We start from the raw sequence: 22,993 nt of genomic DNA on the forward strand, positions 1-22,993 counted from the left end.
GAGTTGCTTTAACGAACGAATAAATGATGGTAAAATCTTAAGAAAAATAGAACCTTCATCTATCAAGTATATACATGTATTGACTTTCTACTAAACTTTATGTGACCGAAAAATCCTTTAAATCTTCATCTTCATCTCCTTTAACAAGCATAAAGGCAGATCACACGAAGCTTATATAAAAATTCTAGTCAATTGCTCACTGTGCCAGAACCTGTTTCTACAGAACAGGAAAAAGAGCAGCAGTCAGAAACAAATAGATTTTTGATGTAGACTGTGTTGTGGTTCATTGACACAAGAGCCTGTTAAGCACCACATCATCAACTCTATTTCCTTTCACAATCAGATCTTTAGTGGCGACGGCCTTTAAGACGCTGGGACAAGCCAAAATCTTACTCATGATAGTGGATGTGAACACAACAACATGTTTTGTCAGACATCGTTGTCTTGCTCACCAATCTCGTCGAGAAATATGAGTTGGTTTGTGCACAACTGTCACAAGAACGTGACTTCTAACATGTAGAGGACCGTAAACAAATAGATTCAGTGAGGAAATTATGAAAGACTTAGTATATAAAAGAAAAGAGATTAACCAGTACTTTGGGAATGTAATTGTTAGATATTAATTTTCTTTGACTTTATCAGTGTTATGAACGTAAATAAAACGAATAAATGAAAATGTTCGATGTAAAAGTGACGTTTAAGTTTCTTTTGTTTTCATTGGAAGCACAGTTTTTTCATTAATTGAGTTGTCAACTCCACAACACTCTAAAATGCTGATGTGTCAACTTCTTGAGAAGCACTTGTGTTATTATTGTGTTGATTTGGAATTTCATGAACGTTAATGTTTTAATTATTAAAGTTTTCAACGCAAGTGGTAACGTAATATATAAACAAAATGAGAAGTAGACATAACTAATACCTTGACGTGAAGATTTATGGGTTTGAGTCTTGTGATTTGTGAGTTGTAGAGACGGCAAAAGAAGAAAAAGAATTACAGCATTGATTTATTAATTTTTTACAAACTCTATGTTTAAGAAAAGTTAATTATTTCATTAGTTTACATACAACTCCGGGTTTGATTGGTTCTGTCACCGGTTACCAGGATTTAACGGTTTAATAGGGATTTTTAACCGGTTCAAATGTATTTTGCTATTCATCCAACTGGACTGGTTTATGGTTCGCAGTTTAATTCGGTCCGATCCAGGTTTAAAAACACTCGTTCAAATGGTGTTTTGTTAGGTCTCACACAAGATTTTATTTTTGTAAATAACATTAACAAAACGACGCCGTGGCTTTCTTCTTTCCTTAACTCGTTGTTGGTCAGAAGCTGAAGAACCTGCGACGGCGAAAGAGACGGAAGCGAGAATCTCCGATAAGCCATGAATGCTCCGGACAGATACGAGCGATTCGTCGTTCCTGAAGGCACCAAAAAGTATTTGCACTCGAAAACTTGCTCTGAATCTTTCATCCTTTTGGCTGTAATTGCTGCGCTAGCTAAAACCCTGTCGATTCGATTTTGCTAGGGTTTCTTATGAGAGGGACACGAAGATCATCAATGCTGCTTCCTTCACGATTGAGAGAGAAGACCATACCATCGGCAACATCGTCCGCATGTACGATTCATTACACTTCTTTGCTTTTTCAGAAGAAGAAACCCTAATTTTTTGCAGCTATTCTTCCGAATAGGCAACTTCACCGCGACGAGAATGTTTTGTTTGCTGGGTACCAACTTCCTCATCCTCTCAAGTACAAGATCATAGTCAGGGTAAGCTCTACACATGTCTCTACTTGAATTGCTTTGAATTGGATCCGTACTCTCACTTCATTGACTGGCCTTAGGATACAATTATCGATGTAGTGTCAGTTTTTTTTTTTGGAAAATGTAAAGATTACTTGGTTTAAGCTCCTCGTTTCTACAATTTAATTTGGAATGAAGCCTTGTTTCCAGAGTTTTGTTAGGATCCAGATTAATGGTTGATTAACAATACATAAAAAATATCTTTGAATCTGTTGTTTAAGTGTGGAGTTGGCTTTGTTTGCAGATTCACACCACAAGCCAGTCTTCCCCGATGCAAGCATACAATCAGGCCATCAATGACCTTGACAAGGAGCTTGACTTTCTCAAGAGCCAATTTGAGGTACAAATGAGCCAGAGTCCTGGTTGGATCTAATTGTATGAAACCCATTTGGTCGGAAAGTATGATTATATGTTTCTTTAATCCTGGAGTCTGTTTCTTTGGGATTATCTGTTTATTATAATCTACTTGTTTGTTAGCTAGTGGAAAATCAAATGCTCTTGAATACATACATACTCTTGACCTTACGCCTCTGTGCTTCTGTGTTGTCAGGCAGAGGTGGCCAGGTTCTCGACTCCCTACTAAGGAGCTCAGAGTTCTCCATCGGCACTTTGGAATCACATTTTCCTTACTCTAAGCACCAACCTGAAGACTTATAATGAGCTTGTTGCTACTTAGCTTTTCTAATTTAGCAACAAATTTTCATGTTACTTGTTGTAACTCTATGTTTTGGACACCATTTCCGGCTGCTAAGAAGTACTATTTATATTACCTTGTCTTATTTCCATCTTATCTACAAAAACCTTTTATTGTACAGAGTCTTTTTAATAGCTGTGGCCTATGCTTCCAAGGTACTAAGTTGGTGCATTTGAACAGATATTCACAGGATGGTGAAATCATCATGAAGCCCTTCTAGCTGACCTCTTGTACGCTGCTGCTGGATAATCAACATCGATGTGTTGTGGGAGAAATCTGAGCCCGAAAGAACATCACCTATGGGACCAAGCTCTGGACATTGCTGCCAGTCGTTGAGACCAGTGGTTAATGCGCTACTGGCCCTTCCTCCTCCTCTTCCAACAATCACCAGCCCATACTCTCCATCCAATGATTTAAGTGCCGTGAAAGTCTCTGACGAGTTTGTGAGATGCTTCTCCATGTAAGACACTCCTCCTCCACCAGCTATATATCTTTCGTAAAACTCGGCAAAACACTCGTCATCAAGCTTCATTTCCTCCTCTTGCTCGACCACACTCGCTCTGTTCAAGATGCTGCTGCGTTTCTGTGCGTTCTGAGAGCTCTTGTCTTCCAAGAAACGTATCACGCTTAGCTTTACAGCAGGGTGTCGAGCCACTTGTGCAGCAAAGGCTAGTGCCTCTCGGCAGTCTCCACCACCTATGAATATAATAGCAATGTCCATGGATGCTCCTGGTCTCCATGCCTCTTCTGTTTGCCCGAACGACCTATCCACGAGAATTCCTATCGAACACGGTGCGTTCTTCAGAATCTGCACACGCAAAAGCGAAAATCACGTCTCTCACTCTGAACAGTACTTGGACGAATATGTTTACCTTTCGGTTCACATGACGGAACCCGGCATTGCCAGAGTCAAGAGTGCCATCAGGATTTCTGCTTTTATGGAATGGTAGAATTATAATGGAAACCATAAGTTCATCAGCCAATCCGCAGATGTCGTGTGCCATGGTCATAAACGTTGACAATGCCAGCATCCGCCTCACTGTCACACCTTGTCCACTGCGGAGCTCCCCATACCCATTCACAGCCGCGGTTATACTCTCCCGCATCTCTGTCACCGACCTGTCTGTTATCGTCACTGACTCATTACTCTGACCCCCTCCTCCGCCCTTTTTCAGTGTGGCGGCAATCTCATCAGTCAGCTCCACCATGTCAGTTGCGTAGAATATGGACCCTGGCTCACGTCCTCCATGGCAGATCTCCATAAGGTTGAGAGTGGAACCAATGTTATGAGGACCATGAAGACCGATCAAAACTCGAAGCTCAGTTGTTGGATCGAGCCACTGAAGCGCCATGATGTGCACAGGCACTCGCTTTCTGGCGCGTTTAATAATGTCCATGACCACGAATGGAGAGTAGACCACTGTGAGGACAATGACGAAGATGATCATTGCACCTGTCGTATTTTTCACTCTGTTTGTCTGCATTTCATCGAATCAAAGAGAGGGTAAAAGATCTTGTTTTAAAGAATATCTGAAGGAAAAAAAGAGAGGTACCCGAATGGCTAAGGCGGCCAAGTAGACATGAAAATGGCCTTTGGTGGTCAAAAGCAGTCCAAGAGATGCGGTTTCCGGAACATGATATCCGAGTATTACACCACACAAGACTGTTCCAATGACTTTTCCGATTATGACAGTGGCAAGAAGGGCAAAGAATCTTGCGTACGCCATTTTATCTCCTATGTCAAAGTTTCTCATGTGGATAATGAATCCCACCCAGAAGAAAAAGATAGGGTAGAAGACCGTGCTGAGCAAGTAGTTGATTTTGTTAATGATCCATTTTGACATTCTTCCTTGGTTTGGAAGGAAGAGACCGGCCGTGAAGGCGCTGAGAATCGGATTGTACATTGATTGAGGTGGCCAAGTTGGGAAACTGCAGATGAAGACGACAAATGCTAGGGACATAACGAGGTGAGAGCCTTTAAGTGGTTTGCCTTCAGGGTTCTCGTTGTTGACCCAATTAAGAAAGATGGGGGATACAATGGAAGTGAAAGTGACTTGAGCAAGGAAGAGGCAAAACATGAGGAGGGCTCTGAAGAATCTCTGGAGAGGACGAGGGAGAGGTTTCTCTGTAGGGAAGAAAATGAATCCGATGCAATAAAACAAGGTTGAGATCATATCAGTGTGGACACCTGCGGCTGATGCGAGCTTTCCGAGATCGGATTTTCTGATTTTGAGATTGGAGATGACACGGGTGAGGATAGGTGAGCCGGTGCTTGAGGCCATGAGGGCAAGAGCGAGGGAGAAAATGAAAGGAGCAGTTTTGGTGTAATGGAGGAAAGGTGTTGTGAAAAAGGCGAGGACAAAGGTTGTGAGGATGCTTGTGTATGCTATGAATGCGTCTTTTGTTGGTGGTCTGAGAAGGACGCTTGGATTCATCTCTAGACCCATCACGAACATATGGCAGATCATTCCGAACTCGATAATGTTGTTGAGAGTAGTCGAGTAAGGCCCCGAGAATGCCTCTCGAAACTTGGGAAGATTACCTAGAATCAGTCCTATCTGATGCACACAACAAGGTGGATTAGTTATGGAAACCATCAGAAGAGGAAAGAAAGAGAAGAAGAGGTTGACATACAGCAAAATCGGTGGTGAGGTAAGGTTGGCCTAAAGGCTTCATGGCATGATGGAGGAGAGTTCGGATGACGAATATAGCGATGAATCCAAGAACCTTCAAAGCCTCTTCAGGCTTGTCTAGGTTAAGGTACCATTTGTCTCCGCATACGCTTTTCGTTGCAGTTGTATTCATCTTCTCTCTATGTTGTCTTATTTGTTGTTCTTATAGTATTGTTGGATTAATTGTTTCTTGGGGAGGAAGAAAGCTTTTTGATTTGTTGCTTTTCTTTCTTGTCTTTTGATTTAGGGCCTTGAGAATGGGAGGAAGTGATTGTTTATATTCAGAAATTGGCGGAGACGCTTGTGGATTCCTTCATTCACGTTCCTTCTCTCTCCCACTCATCATAGTCAACATCCTAGTCCATGAAACAAACAAGAAAAGGTCAGGCAAATGTCACATACGTAATTAATTAAATCCTGCTAACGATATAGTAATCTTTATATAAAATCAAACATAAAAATGTATTACAAAACCATTCAGTATTGATTGAGAAATACTTATACAGAAGATTAGTTTTTGTTCTATCTACCAATTTTATTCCAAAAATAGTGAAGTATATTATGTTGAAAATTGTTTAATCACAAGCAATACAGCCCAAATTCAGAAGTTTCTTTCTAGAAGGTTTGTTTTGACTATAACACTTCTCCCTTCTGAGTCAGGTACTACTGGATCGAAACTTGAATTGGAAAACAATGAATGAACCTCTGGAGCATTAAAGTCTTAACTCTTGGTAAATAACTTTCTCTCCTTTCTTGTTGGTGCCATTTATTGATTCATTCATTCTCTGAATATAGATTACTTCACCTTGTTTAATTTCAGAAGCTGCTCCTGCTAGCCAGAAATATTTGTCCAGCTTCGCTTTTCTGTTTCTTCAAAACAAAATCTAAGTATTTTTTTCTTTCCCATGCTTTCTTATAGTATTATGTTGAAAATTGTTTATAGTGGTGTGGTGTGCTTCCGGCCTCAACTCAATTATAAAATATATCGGCCACATAAATGTACATATTCTCCAATAGGTCAAGTGGTAAAGCTGTGAATTATTGCAGAGGAGGTGGAGAGTTCGATTCATCATATTTACATTCTTTAATTTTTTCACTTTTTATAGAAATTAAATAGAAATAGGCCATATTTTTAGATTTGGTTCCAGCCCAATAATAACTAGGACCGGCTCTGACTGCATGTATTGTGATCTGCTGGAGAAAACAACTTCCTTTTAAAGTATTTATAGTGACTACTTTATGTTCCTACTGCATCATTTGGCTTCAGGGTGAGCCTTCTCAAGACGGTAGTGTTCCCCCTAAAGCTGATAGTGAAATGGAAGTCCTGGATGAGAAAGTCAGTAAGCAGATCTTAAAGGAAAGTCACGATTCCAAGCCATCCAAGTACTTGACAATGGACATGCTTGGTAAGTACCCTTGGCTCTCATGCTCTTATTGGTTTATATTCTTTTGTGGTGGAATGTACTTACAATGTTACCACTTGTTCGGGATTCTCCATCTGACCAATACTGCATTGGATCATGGTGCACTATAGGGCATTGAGGATACATGGCAAGAACAGGAACCTATTGAAATGGTTCTAGGAAAAGGTATGTGGCTATCCATTATGTACTCTAAACATCCCTCTCGTTGTGGTGGATGCATCATCATTGGTAGATTGCAAGACTTAGAAAAAAAAAGGCCGGTTTGGCCATCCGTGTTTCTAGCTTTAACAAATTCAACTATAAGAGACCAAATTAAAAGGTCAACTTTCAGTTCTTCAATGTTTGCAATTAATTTGAGAGGAATGGAGCTTGGTAATCTTATAAATGATGTGCAGAATATATACATAACATAATTGTGACTTGAGGGGCAGAAGGAAGTATCTATCTTAGCTAAGCTAAACTACCATGAGGGATTGGGGAGGGCGACATGGGTCCAGGAGAAGTAAGCACATACCATTAGTTGAGATATATAGACATAAACTGCAAAAGAAAGACTCATAAGCATCAGATCCTTCATGTCTCCTTTCTTCTCTGGCTTCAGATTCTTCCCAATCTTCCCAGCCTCTGAAATCATCCTTATCACTGTTCTCTGGATCACTCCTCCACTCTCTTCCGGTGATTTCTGCTGCCGACAAGACACCACAGTCAGAGACCTGACGCTGTGTCTTGCTGTACGGTGGTTGTGGTGTGCGCAGAGTGGGTGGTAGAAGGTGGAGAGAGCCGCCATGAGAAAAGATGATGAATAGAATAACAGTTGACGAAAGTATTTGTTTTGGGGAATCAAAATATGAGCAAAAAAATATCTGAATATCTTGGTAGGATGAGGACAACGAATGAGTAGATAGACCAAAACGTAACACACAAACACATAGAGAGTCACACACACATAATCAACAACACATCATGGTGACTTTGTGAGATCAATGATGACTCAAGTGGATAAGAAGAGCATAATTTTTTTTTTTTTGACAGCAGATAGCAATAATCAATTTGTCCACGTGTCCCAATTAGCTGACGTCATATTTTGCCTTTTCTTTTTTTATTGTCATTCTTCTTCATCGTCCTCCTCAGAAAATTTCTGATTGTGGTTTGTTTCAGAGATGTTCTCTTCCTCCACTCTCCTCTATTCTCTCTCTCTCTTCCTCTCCCTCTCACTCCTCTTCTTCCTCTCTTCCTCCCGCAACAACCTCCTCTCCACCGCCGATGAACTCGACGACCTCTCCCTCTTCCACCGCGCCGCCCTCTCCTCCTCCAACACCCGCCGTCTCATCTCCCTCTCACAGACCCCTCCTCCTCCAAAAATCGCGTTCCTCTTCCTAACAAACTCCGATCTAACCTTCCTACCTCTCTGGGAAACCTTCTTCCAAGGCCACGAGCATCTCTACAACGCTTACATCCACGCGGATCCATCCTCCGCAATCTCCCCACTCCTCTCCTCCTCAATCAACGCCAAATTCATCCCGGCGAAGAGAACCGCACGCGCCTCCCCGTCGCTAATCTCCGCGGAACGGCGACTGATAGCACGCGCCATCCTCGACGATCCAAACAACCTCTACTTCGCTCTCGTCTCGCAGCACTGCATCCCTCTCCACTCCTTCGCTTACATCCACAGCCACCTCTCCAAATCTCACCAAAGCTTCATCGAGATCCTCTCCGACGAGCCTTTCCTCCCGCAACGGTACAACGCGCGTGGAGACGACGCGATGATGCCTGAGATCCCCTACCAAGACTTCCGCGTGGGGTCTCAGTTCTTCGTTCTGGCGAAACGTCACGCTTTGATGGTCATTCAGGAGAGGAAGCTGTGGAGGAAGTTTAGGTTGCCGTGCGTTGATGCGGAGTCTTGCTACCCTGAAGAACATTATTTTCCGACGCTCTTGTCTCTCGAGGATCCTGAAGGATGTAGCCGGTTTACACTCACACGTGTTAACTGGACCGGTAGTGTCAGCGGTCATCCTCACACGTACCGTGCGTTGGAGGTGTCACCTCAGCTGATTCATAGGTTGAGGAGATCTAACTCGAGTTTGGACTACTTCTTCGCGAGAAAATTCTCGGCGGAGTCGTTGCAGCCGTTGATGGAAATAGCAGATGATGTGATCTTCAGGGATTGAATCAGTCAAAAGTAAATTAGGTTAACACTGAATCTGATTGGAATATTTGCCAACATTTAGAAGAATGATTTGAGAATTGAGTCTTATCATCTTGTGTGTGTGTTTCAGGTTTTAGGAAGAAGTTTGTTGTTGGCCCTCTTCGAAGAAGAGTAGCAAATAAAGGTGAAACTCGTGTGTGTGTGTAATGTTTCAAACCACCCTATATATAAGTGAAAAGGGTGTGTGTGTTGTTATAATGTCTTAGGGAAATTTAGATGGAAATTGGGTGTAGAATGAAAATTGTAAATAGACCCCCAATGTAAGTAAAAGCTATTATGAAGTTGGTCAAATCGCCTTTGTTTTTATTTTCAGCTCCTTTCACACGGGAGAGAGAGTGTGAATGGCAAAAAGGCATTCCCTCTCTTTCGTTTCGAAAATGTGTGAATGCCAAAACAATATTTTGTTATATGAACATGAAGATGATTTATGTAGCCTTGCATTCCTCTCCCTCCAAAGTTCATAAACAGGATCGCTCAACAAAAGTAATGATATTTTTAGGCTTTGACTTTTTTTTTTTTTTTTTTTTTGGTAAAATGTTAAATTATTATACCAATTTTCGAATTTGAGACAGACGTTACACAGTAAACAGGTAGCAGAATGCGGAAACGAAACTAAACAAAGAGACCTAAGCGGAAAGAGACAAACTAGAAGATAGCCGGACAAAGTCTAAGAACCCGATTTGTTACGAGTCAAGCTCGAACCTTGCAAACCGAGACCGCTCGAGATCGAGAGTCGGGCACCGCGAGCTACCGAGAGAAAGGCGTCCTCAAACCTTGATGCTACGGTTCCTACAGCTTCCGACCGCTCCGCCGAAACCAAGACCCAGAAGAAGAATCCGAACACAAACAAAACTCAATTCACCCGACAGCTGAACTTCCGACGGCACGAGAGAGAACCACCAAGCGACGATGTCGTCGTTTGTCAAGCCGTCTTGAAGATTGCCGCCTCCATTCCAACTCGACATGACCGTTGCACCCATTGAACCGAAACCCCATATAGAAATAGCGAACCGAAAGGCGGCTAACTCTCCGAAAGATCAACCGCAGTAGAACGAGCCGTCCGAGAGACCAACAACTTCACAAGAACAAGAACAAGAACAGAGTCCAAACCACCACACGAGCTCATCCAAGAGCCGCAACTACCTTATTTGAAGAGAGGGAGCGAGGAGGACTTAGGTCACGGCTCAGACCAAACCGGAACCACCGGGAAACTGTCATAAAGGACAGAAAATATAGACCCCAACTGAACAACACGCAAGCTGCCACCACCACGCGCCGACGTGACCACCGCACGTTACCACAAGAGCTCATCGGAGACAGAGACCATCACCAGAAGAGCCCACGCGCGCTTACAGGAGACCACCTGTAAAAGAAGAGAGACCGAGCTCCAGATCCGCGCTATCTGAAGCCTTACCAAACCCATACCGCAGAGCCCCACCGCACGCCAGAGGACAGAAGCTCACCAAGCAGGGACAAGGTTCTCTGCAACCCCCACGCAACACCACTCTCACTCAACACGCAACGAAGGGAAATAAAAAACCAAACCGGACAGAGGCACTACAAGAGACCAGAACAGAGCTAAGGAGAAGCAAGACACCGTCCTCGAGTGATAAACTCTCCAGATCTGACCATGGACCAAGTGAAAACTCTGGATCTAAAACGGGTTGGACCTTCGCCGAACGCCAAGAGCCGCAGAGGGAAAACAGGGGGGAACAACGAAGAAGACACAGAGCAGAAGAAGAAGAAACAAACAAGGCCCGGCGGCCGCCTGAGAGACACGGCGGCGACCGCCGGAGGGCGGTGGAGTAGCGGCGGTAACCTAGGCGAGGTAGAGAGATGGGAGAGAGATTTTAATTTTAGAGAGAGAGAGACTCCTCAGAAGTTCTTTAGGCTTTGACTTTACTTGCATTGTTTTGCAAATCAATTTTTGATAGATCATTCATTATTCTACTAACTACTGCATAAGTATATATCAAACATGCTTAGTTTATTTCTTTTCTGAATATATAATCAAAAAGATACATGTATCATATGGACATAGGTAACCAAAGTTGATGTTAAAAAAATGGCAAGTCTTAGCATTTGTTAGGTTTTTGTCACAAAAAATAGTTTAAAAAAAAATGATCAAAATAGTTTTTTTTTTTTAATTTTTAATTTCTTTTAATTTGAAACTCTATCTTCAAAAATTTCACCCTTATCTTCAAAAATAAACTAAAGATGCAATCATAAATTTTTTTTCAAAAAAAAAAACAAATATACTTTAACAATTATTTAATTATATATCAGATATAAAAATTTTATACTTGCAACTAGGTGTTTTGTTTGCACATGCGGGCATAATCATCTTACGAATACTTATTATTTAATATAATATATAAATTTAATATTAGTATAATTAAATGCGTGTTTTACTATATATAAAACTCATTACGGGTTTTTTGAAAATTAATAAATATTCAGTTAAAAACTAATAATAAATCAATGACCTATATAAAAGCTTAAAACCTAATAAAATATGATAAATAAGAAAATAAAAATTTTAATATAACATATAGATTTAAATATTATTAAATCAAAATTCGTTTTTAATTATATATAAAATTCATTACGGATATTTTTAAATTAATAAATTAGTAATTTAGCTAAAAATTGTTAATAAATCACTGACTAAGCTAAAACCTAATAAAAACATGACAAATAAGCTAAATTGACTAAAATCATGGAAAACATGACAAATAAGCAAAATTAAAATAATTATATATCTAGTTAAATATTTATAGTTATATTATTTAAATTAATAAATTATGGATTCAACTAAAAATTATTAATAAATTAATGACTCAGCTTAAACATAATTAAAACATGACAAATAAGTAAAATTACTTAAAATTATGAAAATCATGACAAATAAGCTAAATCACTTCATAAATAATAGTATAGATAGATAATCCAGCGAGAAGAATTGACACATAAATGTTTTGCTTTTCATTGTATCAATTTTGTAAAATTTTACGTCAAGCGTTGCTAGTGGCTTGGAATTTACAACAGAAAATTTGAATTATACTAGTGACCATCCCAGCCCAGTCAATAGTATTTGTGGTTTTAATACCAACAATTAAGAACCCAATTGAACCATGTAACATGAACCGACATAATGTTCCAGAAAAAAGACGACTTTCTTTTGCTAGTATCATTCACGTTCAGACCCGAACCAGAGTCTTAGAAGACCAGACAGGAATCTCTGAGTCTCTTAGCTTTTGTGTCCTCTTAGAAAGATAATATTGTTTTTCTTTTGCTTTTACTTCAGAAGCAATTTAACTCAATTCTTAATTTTGAGGATAACTGGTTCCTGATTTAGAGAAGAACTACAAGGAAACTGGTTATTTGTTCAAATGGAATCGGTGGTGAATAAGTTGGAGCAGAAAATGAGATCTGGATGGTCGGTGGAGAAGAAGAAGAAGAAGAAGAAGGAAAAAGACTTGCAGGAAGAAAGGTGGTTCTTAGAGAACGGAAGCATTTTGTTAGAAAAACTTACCGCTGATTGTAATGGTAAATCCGTTCCTTTACGCACCTTTTCTTCTGACCAGATCCTTAAAGCCACCAATAACTTCGACTCCAGCTGTTTCATCGCCTTCGAGGGGCTTCACACGTGGTGGTACAGAGGCATCATCGAAAACAGAACTTACATGATCAAAAGGTACCTTGTGGACAAAGGTACAGAACACAAAGTGGCAGAGGTTTACAATGACTTTGTCTTGTCTGCTCGGATGAGCACCCACAGCAACTTTCTCAAACTACTAGGATGCTGTTTGGAGTCTAGTTACCCTGTTCTTGTGTTTGAAGATGCACAACATGGGGTTTTGAATCAGCGAGGAGGTGTTATGGTTAACTGGGAGGAATCTTTTCTGCCATGGAATGTTCGGTTAAAGATTGGTAAGGAGATTGCAAACGCGTTATCTTATCTTCACACGGCGTTCCCTAAGATCACAATCCATAGAGATGTTAAGCCAACACATGTTTTCTTGGACAAGAACTGGACTGCCAAGTTGTTCGGCTTCTCACTCTCTATTACATTACCTGAGGGAAAAACAAAAAGCGCAACTGTTCCAGTGGTGGGGACATCCGGGTACATCGACCCATCGTACCGTGTAACAGGTTCGGTAACAGAATATACTGATGTGTACAGCTTTGGAGTCTTTTTGCTGGTTCTTCTCAGTGGCAGACCGGTGTTCTTCACCGATTATTCTAATGGCAAGCGAGAAGGAGTTACTGGCTACGTGAAAGGCTTATATGAGAAAGACAAGCTTGATGAAGTGATTGATACAAAGATGGTGAAAGACATGACAAGTGGTCAACGGTTTCAAGTGGAAGCATGTGTTGCACTTGCTCTGAGATGCTGTGAGAAGATAGATGAATATAGGCCAAAGATGATCGAAGTAGCTAAAGAACTCAAGCGGATTCAGACATCATTTTAGAGTTCTTCTCTGTTCTTGGACTATGAAGCCAAGTTTCAAATTTCATACCTGAATAAAGAAAATTATCTCAGGGAAGACGATTAAATAATCTGTTACATAATTTTAGTTGTAACGCTTAAGTACTATGTTCTATTCTACCTTCTGTCCTTAGTGTTTATAAGCTTCAATGAAGTTTCATATGTTTTCTTTGCAAGTTGCAGCATTGCTTGTGACAGAATATACAGATATGTAATGATATACTTTGGAGTCTCATTGATGGTTCTTCTCACTGGTAGATTAGTTGACGTTACAGGATCTATAATGTCTATGTCGTAGGTATTCTTTACATCCAACGTAGATTTACAGTATTTCACTAAGTCGGGAAAACCTTAAGCTTCATTTATGGTTTTTTTTTTGTTGCTTCTGAAATGAAGTGTGGTGAAGGAAGAAGGAGATGATGATCATAGACAAAACTGACACGAAATCTCACAAAACGTGTCAATTGTCATGCCATTCCATAGATGAAAACCAAGAGAAAAGTCTTTGTTATCTGTTCTATACGCTAACAAGTTGACAATTAACATTAAAGAACCAATTCTATCTTTTTCGTTAGAATATTTAATTGCGATAAGATATGGTAAATGGTTTATGCCTCTTCCAGTAAGGTTTATTCCATCATAATTTCAGGTCATCAAGACCATGTCTAGGTAAACCATCATCTTCTTTGTTCTCAAAATCAAAAATCATATTTATCTTTTGTTGTTGCAAGGAACTCAGAGGAGACCAACACGTTTCTAGCTTTGATTCTCTGTAAGCGTTTCTTCCTTAGACCATGTTAAAAAGAAAAAATCTTAAAGAGTTGACTACTGTTGTATCCATCCACTATGTTGATCTAGATTATATTCTTTCAGCACCATCACCGCTTTAATACAATAAAATTTTAATATTCCCATAACTCCATATCATAATCTTGAAAAGAACTAGTGTTTTCTTTGAAGATCTGGAGTTTAGAATCTAAGATAGATATGGATGGGGAAGAGATAGAGCCTTGGGCTCGTGCATCAGGAGGATGTAGTCACACTCATAGTTGCAATCCTCCAGGACCAGAGGATGCTTCTCACTCACACACATGCTTCCACACTCACACTCATCTCATCATCCCTGTATAATATATAACTTACTTTCTATTTTATTTTTATACAAGTATATATGGTCTGATGAAATTTGAAAGGATTGTTTATAGATTATAGGACTATTCATTTTGTAACAGGATTCGCAAGAGAATGACCATTCTGACAGCAGCAACAAGAGGCGGCCATGTGGGAACAGAGAGGCAGTGAGAAAGTACAGGGAGAAGAAGAAGGCTCGCACGGCATACCTTGAAGACGAAGTCAAGAGACTGCAATCTATGAATGAATTCTTGCTTAGAAAGCTTCAGAGTCAAGCAATTGTGGAAGCTGAAATCATCAGACTCCGGACTCTTCTGGCAGAGATGCAGAAAACAATTGATGATGAACTCGGTGGTTTCTCGTTTCAGAAGCAATGCAACGGTTCTGGCTTTGTGTTCAAAGAAGGTGATGTATCTTTCTGTTTGGCTTACTAGATAACATATAAGAAGATGAATATATGTGGAAAGTGGAAGAAATAGTAAATAGCATACATACATATATATGCGACGTTGGTGATAGCTGCAAAATGGAATAGGGCCGGAAAAAAATGTTGAATAATCTTGAAATGTTGAAAAACTAGTTTTTGAGGTTGGTGATTTTTCATTATATTTTTATATATGCATCATCATATATACAGAACTCATCTTTCAGAAACAAACAAGAAAAATGTTGAAATTTGATGAATGTTGTGAATGGTATAAGTAACAATATTGAAAAAGGAGACGAGCATGGCCATTCTTTTTTCTTAAATTGTCTGTTGAGATTAAGTTCTATTTGACCTAGGCCAGATTGATCATAACACAATCTCAATCTTGTGTAATAACACAGATGGATGCAACGTAGCAACAAGGAATATGATTTGCGAAGTGGCAAGAGTAGAGTGCGAGGAGGGCAAAACACTTCATGAACCTATTCATTCTTTTGTTCCCCATTCACCACCATTCTCACGTTAAGGCTTTCCACAGGTTGTGGTATAGTGTATATCTATATATATACATACATTTACGGGTTTTATTAGGGCATAGAGGTTATACTCCAAAACAGTTAACAGCTACACAGATTGCAGCTTATTTCACATATGTCTATTTTGTTGGTACCAAAACATATTTGATTAGATGTAATTTGATATGGAATGATAAGGATGAGGAGGATTGTAGGTGTATGTATGATGATGATTGTGGGCTTGAAAGATCTTTTGGGGTCCATATTTAGATTTTCTGTGTGTGGGCATGGTGAAAACCCAAAAACACAAGGATAAGGTATGCATCATACATGTGAGTCTATGATAATCCGTTGGTGTGGACTGCCCCAATCATTGTATTTTTATTCAATTTGCTTCAAACCATTTTCACATAATAATCATTATCCCATGTAAAATTTAACATGGGAATCAAATATTTGTGGATGGGACAATGATAAGTGCCGCAATGTTAGATTTTTGGAGGTAATTATTTAGCATAGCTCATAATAATAAATAATATTGAAGGACATAACATAATCATAGAATGAGGTGTTAGGTGCCTTGGCTCTTGTGACTGACTACTAGACCACTGCTTTTAACACCCAAGAATAACTATTATAATTATTGATTTTCCGTTGTGGGGTCATTCTTCTTTTACAAAAGGTCCTTTCGAAATTTAAAACTTTGAAAAATACAATTCTTTTGACCCTACATTAGTTTAGAACAATGATGTCTTTTCATCTTTAATTCTACCCTCTCATGTATACAACAAAATAATAGTTTGAATATTTCATTTTAAAAAAGTTGAGTGTGAAAGTAAATGCTAAGATATTATATAGTCCTTATTATATAACAATATCAAATATGTTAGTTTCCATTGCTTCAATGAGAGACCTTTGGAATTGGTCAATACATCTTAAAGTGTATAGACGCCAGATTTTTTTTTTTTTTGCCATCTTAGATATTTATATATATACATCCAAAAAATATGACCAGAGTTTACAAAACAGCCATAACATCTAGGCTAAAGAACATCAAGCCTATCTCTATTGTCATTATGAAAAACCTCAGAACACCAAATAGGCTGGCCTCTAGCGACATAAGATTGGAACCGACGATCTAGCACAGCACTAGTGGCAATCAGATGCGCTCCTCTATTCGCCTCATACGATTCAGCTAACATCTTCCACTCCAAAAAATCCCTTAGAATACTTCTGAGTTCAAATACTTTAAACTTGAAGGAAGGCCAATCACTAGGCTTGTTAATTGCATCAACTAACATCCTTCCTTCAACCGCAAAGTATACCATCCTGAAACGATGACACCTCATGCTCTCGATAGCCCAAGCCACACTAAGAAATTGGGCATCATCTTTGGATTCCACATTCCCAAAAGACCTGCGACTATGCAGTAAAACCGTTCCTCTTGAATCTCTTACCACCCATGCAGCTCCTGCAATTTTCTTTTTGTACTCCCACTTAAATCCAATATTGCATTTGACAAAGTTCTCCGGAGGCCTTTTCCAAGCAGCAGACGCTTGAATCAATCGATTCCTATTATCATCTGTACTCCTTCTCTCCAAACTCTGAGCTGCATACCATTGAGAGGCTTCCTCCTCTGCTTTAGTACAAACTTGTACACTTTCAAAGAGAGCCCCTTCAAACAACAGGTTATTCCTATTTTTCCACAAATACCAAAGGACCCATGGAAAATTTCTGGTAGCTTCAAACACATGTTTCTTTGTTTCCCAAAAGGAAATGAGGTAGTTCACATTCGCAAAGATCGAAAAGCTGTCAAAACCAGCAGGAGGTGAAGGAAACCGTGTCATAGCCCACACTTGTCTTGCAAAGGTACAAGAGAACAAAACATGATTAATAGATTCCCCAGTCTGTCCACATGTCTGACATTCCAGATCACACTTCATTCCCCTGTCCCTAAGCCCATCAAGCACAGATAAAGCACCAGACAATGCTTTCCAAATGAACACTTTCAGCTTTGATGGAGCCAAAAGGTTCCAAACACGATCCTTGAGGGGATTAAGGGAGGGAAGCACTTGCTGATCCCTTATCAATTCTACATTCTTCATGGTAAAAGCTAACTCATACCCAGACTTTACTGAATATAAGCCACTTTTTGTATGTCTCCATACCCAAGAATCATGTTCAGAGATCACCGGCTGGTTCTTCTCCAAAATCATCATATCTCGAGGTACAAAGAGCTCACTCAATTTCCTCCTGCTCCATCTTCTTGTATGGTAATTGATAAGTTCTGACACTTGTAACTCAACATTAAAGAACCTTTGTTTTCGTAATGGGGGCCTACAAATTCCATTATCATCTTCCAGCCATGGATCAGTCCAAACTTTGAGCGAAGATCCATTCCCCACAGCTACCTTGAGACCTTGAACAAGAAGATCCTTTCCTTCTAAGACACTCCTCCAGGCATAAGACGGTCGTTTGCCCAGCTGAGCTTTAAAAAAGCATGTCCCTTCAAAATATTTCCCTTTAAGAACCTGCGACATCAAGCAACTTTCAAGATTAATAAGTCTCCAAGCTTGTTTGGCTAGGAGAGCCTTATTAAAACTCTCTAGATCCTTGAATCCCATCCCTCCTAAGTCCTTCGGTAGACACATCTTCTCCCAGCTTATCCAATGGATTTTCCTTTTATGCTCCACTGCACTCCACCAGAAATTGGCCAAAGCACTTGAGAGAGACGTAATCACCGTTTTCGGGATCTTAAATACCGACATTGCAGATACCGGAAGCGCTGAAGCGACAGCTTTTATCATCACTTCTTTTCCAGCTTGAGATAAAGTTCTCGCATGCCAACCCGAAATCCTTCTTCCCATTTTCTCTTTTAGATAGGAGAAGAGCTTGACCTTAGATCCATTGAAGCAATCTGGCAATCCCAGGTACTTAGCCTCCCCCCCTTCTGCCTCAATCCCTAGAATATGTTTGACTCTGATCTTATTCTCTTCCCGCACTGATTTACCAAACATAATCGAAGATTTCTGAGGATTGATAACCTGACCGGTGGCCGCTCCATACCTTCCCAAAATATTCATCAGCACATTACTCTGCTCCTCATTCGCTTTACAGGAGAAAAGACAGTCATCTGCGAACAAGAGATGATGAATTGAAGGGCCCTGCACTCCAAATTTCATCCCAGAAATGCTTTGCCTTCTCTCAGCATTAGAAAGTAAGTGAGGTAAACCTTCTGTGCATAAGACAAAAAGGAAAGGAGACAGGGGATCTCCTTGACGAAGTCCCCTTTGAGGCTCTATCATTCCGTGCGGCTGATCATTAATTAAGACAGAATAAGTGACAGTGGTAACACAATTCATCACCCATTGCACCCATCTCAAATCAAATCCAAGTGCTAGCAGAACTGACCGCAAGTAACCCCATTCCACTCGATCATGCAACTGATGATTGAATAGAGAAATAATAAGCGGTATTGCAAGTTGCAACAGTACTAATTAAAAAACTAAAGCGTCACAAATAAATCAATTAAACAAAGAAACAGTAGCAGAGATTAAGCTGGGTAAGATGATAATTTGGATAGCATGTTTTATGTTTCCTGATTACTCTATCTTAGATGCAAATTTAATTACAAGTAGAATAAAACAATTTAGAAAGAGATCTTGAGGGGCTTTATTTCCTTTAATTAACAAAAGAGATTAAGCTAACTTAAATGTGTCCCTACGTAAGATAATGATGAATTGAAAGGGACTGTAGGAGAGGATGTCAAAAAAAAAAAAAAAGAAAGGGACTGTAGGAGAGAGTGGAGACCCCAGCGTTACAGCTGGTCTGCATATCAATAATCAATCACCGGCGCGTGCATAGTACGTCCCAACGTATGGCGCGTGAATGAAAAAAATTGTTCTGTCAGAGAACGTGCAATGCAACCATTTTTTGTTTTTGGGCTTTTAAAACAGTTTACGCTCTCTCTTCTTTCTCTCTCTCTCTTGAACTCGTGAAAGACCAGCCAGAGAGTTTATCTCCTGATCTCAAATTCAGAAGAACCTTACGCATAACTCAGATCTGTTCTCACCATGCATACACAGTTAAAGTACGTACACCGTCTCCCTCTCACTCTCTAGAGAGATTAAACTTTCAATTTCGATGATGAAATCTCTACATGATGACACATCTCTCTTCAACTATTCCCAAAGAAGCAGTAACCGTCAGTCATCTGCACAAGTTACACTCTTCTAGTAATAATTGTCCTCCACATATGTTGATCATTTTGACTTTTTCTAGTAATTTCTTTTTACTTTTTCTGGTAATTTTTTTTGACCGCCCTTTTCAAGTAATTAAATTTACTTTTTCTTCCTCAGTCAATCTAGTAACGCTTACTTTGAAAGAAACAACATACAAGAATCTTATTTGTTTCTATGTAAGATTTCCAGCATGCAAAAAAAAAAACTTTCTTTTATTCTATTAACCTAAAAAAGTTTTTTATCTTTCCCTTATTTTCTCCAACTCTTTTTCTTAAAGTGTTGATTGTTTCTTGTTTCTTCTATTCTTCTAGCTGTAACTTATAAGCACGCGAGAAGAAAATAAATAACCTTTTCTACAGTTTCTACATTTTAAAGATTCATTTTTTTTTGTTCTTTACTGGTTTTGTCTCGCAGGAAACAAAGGTGAAAAATCATGGTGAAGGTAGTATTATATAGATAGGTTAACTTGTAAAAAAAACCATTGGAACTAAAATCCAACACAAGAAACCAGAGAGACCTCTTAACGACAACAACCTCACTATACACAAGACAACAAACACTCTCTCTACAAAAGTATCACTCTTCCTTCTTCTTCTTCTCTCTACTCTTATTCAAGAGAGAGATAAAAAAAGCCATGGATGGGTACGAAGCAACTAGGATTGTGCTCTCTCGTATCCAAGCTTTAGACCCAGAAAACGCATCAAAGATAATGGGTCTCCTTCTTCTTCAAGACCACGGTGAGAAAGAGATGATAAGGCTAGCCTTTGGTCCAGAGACTCTTGTCCACTCTGTAATAGCGAAAGCCAAGAAAGAGTTAGGTCTCATGAGCTGTTCAAGACCTTCTTGGAGTCAAGAGGAGTTGATTAGCCCTAGAAACAACAACAACAACAACAACCGTGGCTCTTCTCTCAATCCTGCTTCTTTGCCCTTCTACGCTAATGGAGCAAGATCTTCTAAGAACTTGACCAACGAGTTCGAGTTCATGGATGATGTAAACCCAAGAAGTGACTTTTTGGGGTCTGTGCATGCAAGAAGTGGTAGCTGCGTTTTGGACGGTTTAGGGTATGGTGATTCTGATTTAGGGTTTGGAGGTGTACCCTGTTCTTATTACGCTAGAGGCTTCTGCAAGAACGGAAGTAGCTGCAGATTCGTTCACAGTGAGGGAGGAGCTGAGTTAGTTGGCTCTCCAAGCAGAATCGAGCTTCTTAGGTCTAACTCGGTACCTCCAAGACTTGCTCATCACTTCATGACTCGCTCTTTCTCTCCAAAAGGAGTAAACTTGCAGAGCAGCGATGCACAAAGGTTCGAGCCTTTATTCAACTCTTTTTCTTTGTGTTTTTATTTATTTATAAATCTTGTGTAAATTTATGTGCAGAGCTGCTGCTGCTGCTTTGATGATGGGAGATGATTTTCAGAAGCTTGGGAGATGGAGGCCTGAGAGGATTGATCTCTCTGCTATGGCATGTCCAGCTTCAAGACAGATCTATCTGACATTTCCTGCCGACAGTAGGTTCAGGGAGGAAGATGTGTCAAACTATTTCAGGTAGTGCTTGAAAACACAATTAGACAGACCTTCTCTTTAGTCTTAATATATGTTCTTGTGTGACTTAAGCTGTTGTTATGGTGGGTAATAGTACTTTTGGACCAGTTCAAGATGTGAGGATACCATATCAGCAAAAGAGAATGTTTGGGTTTGTGACATTTGTGTACCCTGAGACTGTCAAGAGCATTCTCGCCAAAGGGAACCCTCACTTTGTGTGTGACTCAAGGGTTCTTGTCAAGCCTTACAAGGAGAAAGGCAAAGTCCCTGACAAATACAGGTACTTAACTAGTTGTTGTAGTAGTGGTAAACTCTCATACTTGGGACTGATTGTTCCTTGAATCCCTATGTTTACTTCACTTTTATCCTTTCTTGTAGAACAAACCAACCAACAGAGCTAGAATTGTCCCCAACAGGCCTTGCTTCTAGCCCCAGAGATGCTATAGGTAAACAAATTAAACACTTAAGCTCTGTCTTTTGGAGCTTAGTTGGTGAACCTTTTGCTTGTGGCGCAGGAGGGAGAGGGTCTTATAACAACGCCCAAGATGTCTTGTGGGAGAGTAAGTTTGAAGAAGAGATTCTTGAGCTTCAGAGCAGAAGGCTTATGAACATGCAGCTTCATGACGTCAAGAAGCATTTCCAACTCAATTCCCCTACACACATTCATTCCCCAAACCCTTTTACCCAAGCACTCGTGTCTCCACGCCCATTACCGGTTAAAGCAGGAAGAGAGATGGGGAAAGGAAGTTCCAAGGAAGGATCTGATGATGACACGATGAATCTACCAGAGAGGTAGGTTTGCTAATAAACAATGTATTGTTTATGTATTTTGAAGCTGTGAGGTTGAATAGTAAGTTTTTTTTTTGGATTGGTATAGGTTGGAGGATAGCTTGCCGGATAGTCCATTTGCCTCGTCCACACATCATTTGGTTATGTTTGGTGAATCTACAGACAACAATGGATCGGATTTGTGGTCGCCTTCTTCAGACAATGATGATAATTCTACTCCATCTACACTCTCTGATTCCAACTCTTTCAACTGCCAAATGCCTAGGTTTGGAGATTTAACCACGGTATTGTGTCCTCTATCAAGTAAATGGTATTTAACATTGCTTTCATGAATCTAAATAGGTTACTGCCTATTGGGATGTTGCCCGGTAGGGGTGGACCGGCCTGTCGTGTCGGGATATAAACAGGTAGAAAGAGTATATTAATGGATGGTGAACACATAGAGCAAGAATCTTGCTAGGATAATCATTTTGTTTCTCTGTTGTTTTTGCAGGAAGAGAAGTAAGAAAAACTGATAATATAGAGACCTTTAATAACCAAAGATGCAGAGGTGTAAAATATAAAGCAGGAAATTTAATGTAAGAGATAGAGAAGAAAAAGAAGGATGATTGCTTTGCCATTTCTCTAGTATTAATGTGTAATGTAATGGACCACAGAAAATGATGTAATATGATATGATATATAAATATATAGGACAAGAAGTGTAATCTCTCTAAAGATTTACAAAAGAAAGACATTGCAATTTGGGTTTGACAAGTGTGAGTAATGTTCTTGTCCTTACCAGTTGCTACCCTCTGAGTACTCTAACCACTCTCCAACTTGAAAAATCCAGAGATCTTCTTTTGGTTATATTTTCTTCAACTATAAATCTTAAAATTTTAATTTTTGTGAAGGTAGGTTATGTGTCCTCGTTATTAAGTGTGACTTTGTGAGGTGGAAAGCGTAAAAGGAGTAGTTGATACATCCATTGCTATTACCGTGATTTAAGAGAAAGGAAGAATGTTAATGTCATACTGCATGTAATATGTCACTAGTTCAGCTTTTCTAATCGTGTAAAAATAGTT

General features: G+C 39.6%; 7 protein-coding genes across 14 annotated transcripts; 5 read left to right on the top strand and 2 right to left on the bottom strand.

Moving 5' to 3' along the window:
- Positions 1–1,223: 1,223 nt before the first annotated feature.
- Positions 1,224–2,610, top strand: LOC106445664 (DNA-directed RNA polymerases II, IV and V subunit 11-like). The gene is made up of 5 exons (XM_013887254.3): positions 1,224–1,432; positions 1,524–1,613; positions 1,687–1,765; positions 2,043–2,138; positions 2,349–2,610. Exons 1-5 carry the CDS (start codon positions 1,380–1,382, stop codon positions 2,379–2,381), a joined length of 351 nt encoding a protein of 116 aa, XP_013742708.1. The 5' UTR covers positions 1,224–1,379; the 3' UTR covers positions 2,382–2,610.
- Positions 2,536–5,405, bottom strand: LOC106445661 (cation/H(+) antiporter 28-like). The gene is made up of 4 exons (XM_013887251.3): positions 5,127–5,405; positions 4,046–5,050; positions 3,365–3,970; positions 2,536–3,300 (listed from the first exon to the last, which is right to left on the bottom strand). The coding sequence occupies exons 1-4, from the start codon at positions 5,295–5,297 to the stop codon at positions 2,677–2,679; spliced, it is 2,406 nt and encodes an 801-aa protein (XP_013742705.1). The 5' UTR covers positions 5,298–5,405; the 3' UTR covers positions 2,536–2,676.
- BNAA04G05790D (glycosyltransferase BC10) lies at positions 4,027–9,100 on the top strand. Of its 4 annotated transcripts, none has more exons than XM_048778033.1 (3): positions 4,027–4,041; positions 7,720–8,776; positions 8,865–9,100. In XM_048778033.1, the coding sequence occupies exon 2, from the start codon at positions 7,749–7,751 to the stop codon at positions 8,754–8,756; it is 1,008 nt and encodes a 335-aa protein (XP_048633990.1). In that variant the 5' UTR covers positions 4,027–4,041; positions 7,720–7,748; the 3' UTR covers positions 8,757–8,776; positions 8,865–9,100. The 4 variants fall into 4 exon arrangements, with proteins under 4 accessions (XP_048633990.1, XP_048633991.1, XP_022573722.2 ...); XM_048778034.1 differs by lacking the exon at positions 4,027–4,041 and adding an exon at positions 5,102–5,116; XM_022718001.2 differs by lacking the exon at positions 4,027–4,041 and having other exon boundaries at positions 7,671–8,776.
- On the bottom strand, positions 6,941–7,375 carry BNAA04G05780D. The gene has a single exon (XM_013887255.3). It carries the CDS (start codon positions 7,373–7,375, stop codon positions 7,049–7,051), a length of 327 nt encoding a protein of 108 aa, XP_013742709.1. The 3' UTR covers positions 6,941–7,048.
- A 2,488-nt stretch (positions 9,101–11,588) lies between the features above and the next one.
- LOC106445659 (non-functional pseudokinase ZRK2-like) lies at positions 11,589–13,458 on the top strand. Its single transcript, XM_022718003.2, has one exon. The coding sequence runs from the start codon at positions 12,187–12,189 to the stop codon at positions 13,267–13,269; it is 1,083 nt and encodes a 360-aa protein (XP_022573724.1). The 5' UTR covers positions 11,589–12,186; the 3' UTR covers positions 13,270–13,458.
- A 202-nt stretch (positions 13,459–13,660) lies between these two features.
- Positions 13,661–15,610, top strand: BNAA04G05810D (basic leucine zipper 24). 4 transcript variants are annotated; one of them, XM_022718005.2, is made up of 5 exons: positions 13,763–13,955; positions 14,018–14,058; positions 14,247–14,411; positions 14,519–14,822; positions 15,246–15,610. In XM_022718005.2, the coding sequence occupies exons 3-5, from the start codon at positions 14,274–14,276 to the stop codon at positions 15,368–15,370; spliced, it is 567 nt and encodes a 188-aa protein (XP_022573726.1). In that variant the 5' UTR covers positions 13,763–13,955; positions 14,018–14,058; positions 14,247–14,273; the 3' UTR covers positions 15,371–15,610. The 4 variants fall into 4 exon arrangements, with proteins under 4 accessions (XP_022573725.1, XP_022573726.1, XP_048633993.1 ...); XM_048778036.1 differs by having other exon boundaries at positions 14,026–14,058; XM_022718004.2 differs by having other exon boundaries at positions 13,661–14,058.
- A 3,672-nt stretch (positions 15,611–19,282) lies between these two features.
- Positions 19,283–22,685, top strand: LOC106445658 (zinc finger CCCH domain-containing protein 46-like). 2 transcript variants are annotated; one of them, XM_013887248.3, is made up of 9 exons: positions 19,283–19,449; positions 20,015–20,902; positions 20,976–21,143; positions 21,235–21,420; positions 21,519–21,586; positions 21,656–21,932; positions 22,018–22,194; positions 22,272–22,336; positions 22,423–22,685. In XM_013887248.3, exons 2-8 carry the CDS (start codon positions 20,235–20,237, stop codon positions 22,330–22,332), a joined length of 1,605 nt encoding a protein of 534 aa, XP_013742702.1. In that variant the 5' UTR covers positions 19,283–19,449; positions 20,015–20,234; the 3' UTR covers positions 22,333–22,336; positions 22,423–22,685. The 2 variants fall into 2 exon arrangements, with proteins under 2 accessions (XP_013742702.1, XP_048633992.1); XM_048778035.1 differs by having other exon boundaries at positions 19,359–19,563.
- The last annotated feature ends 308 nt before the right edge of the window (positions 22,686–22,993 follow it).

Source organism: Brassica napus, chromosome A4 (assembly GCF_020379485.1).
Source record: "Brassica napus cultivar Da-Ae chromosome A4, Da-Ae, whole genome shotgun sequence".
In the NCBI taxonomy this organism is placed as follows: Eukaryota; Viridiplantae; Streptophyta; class Magnoliopsida; order Brassicales; family Brassicaceae; genus Brassica; species Brassica napus.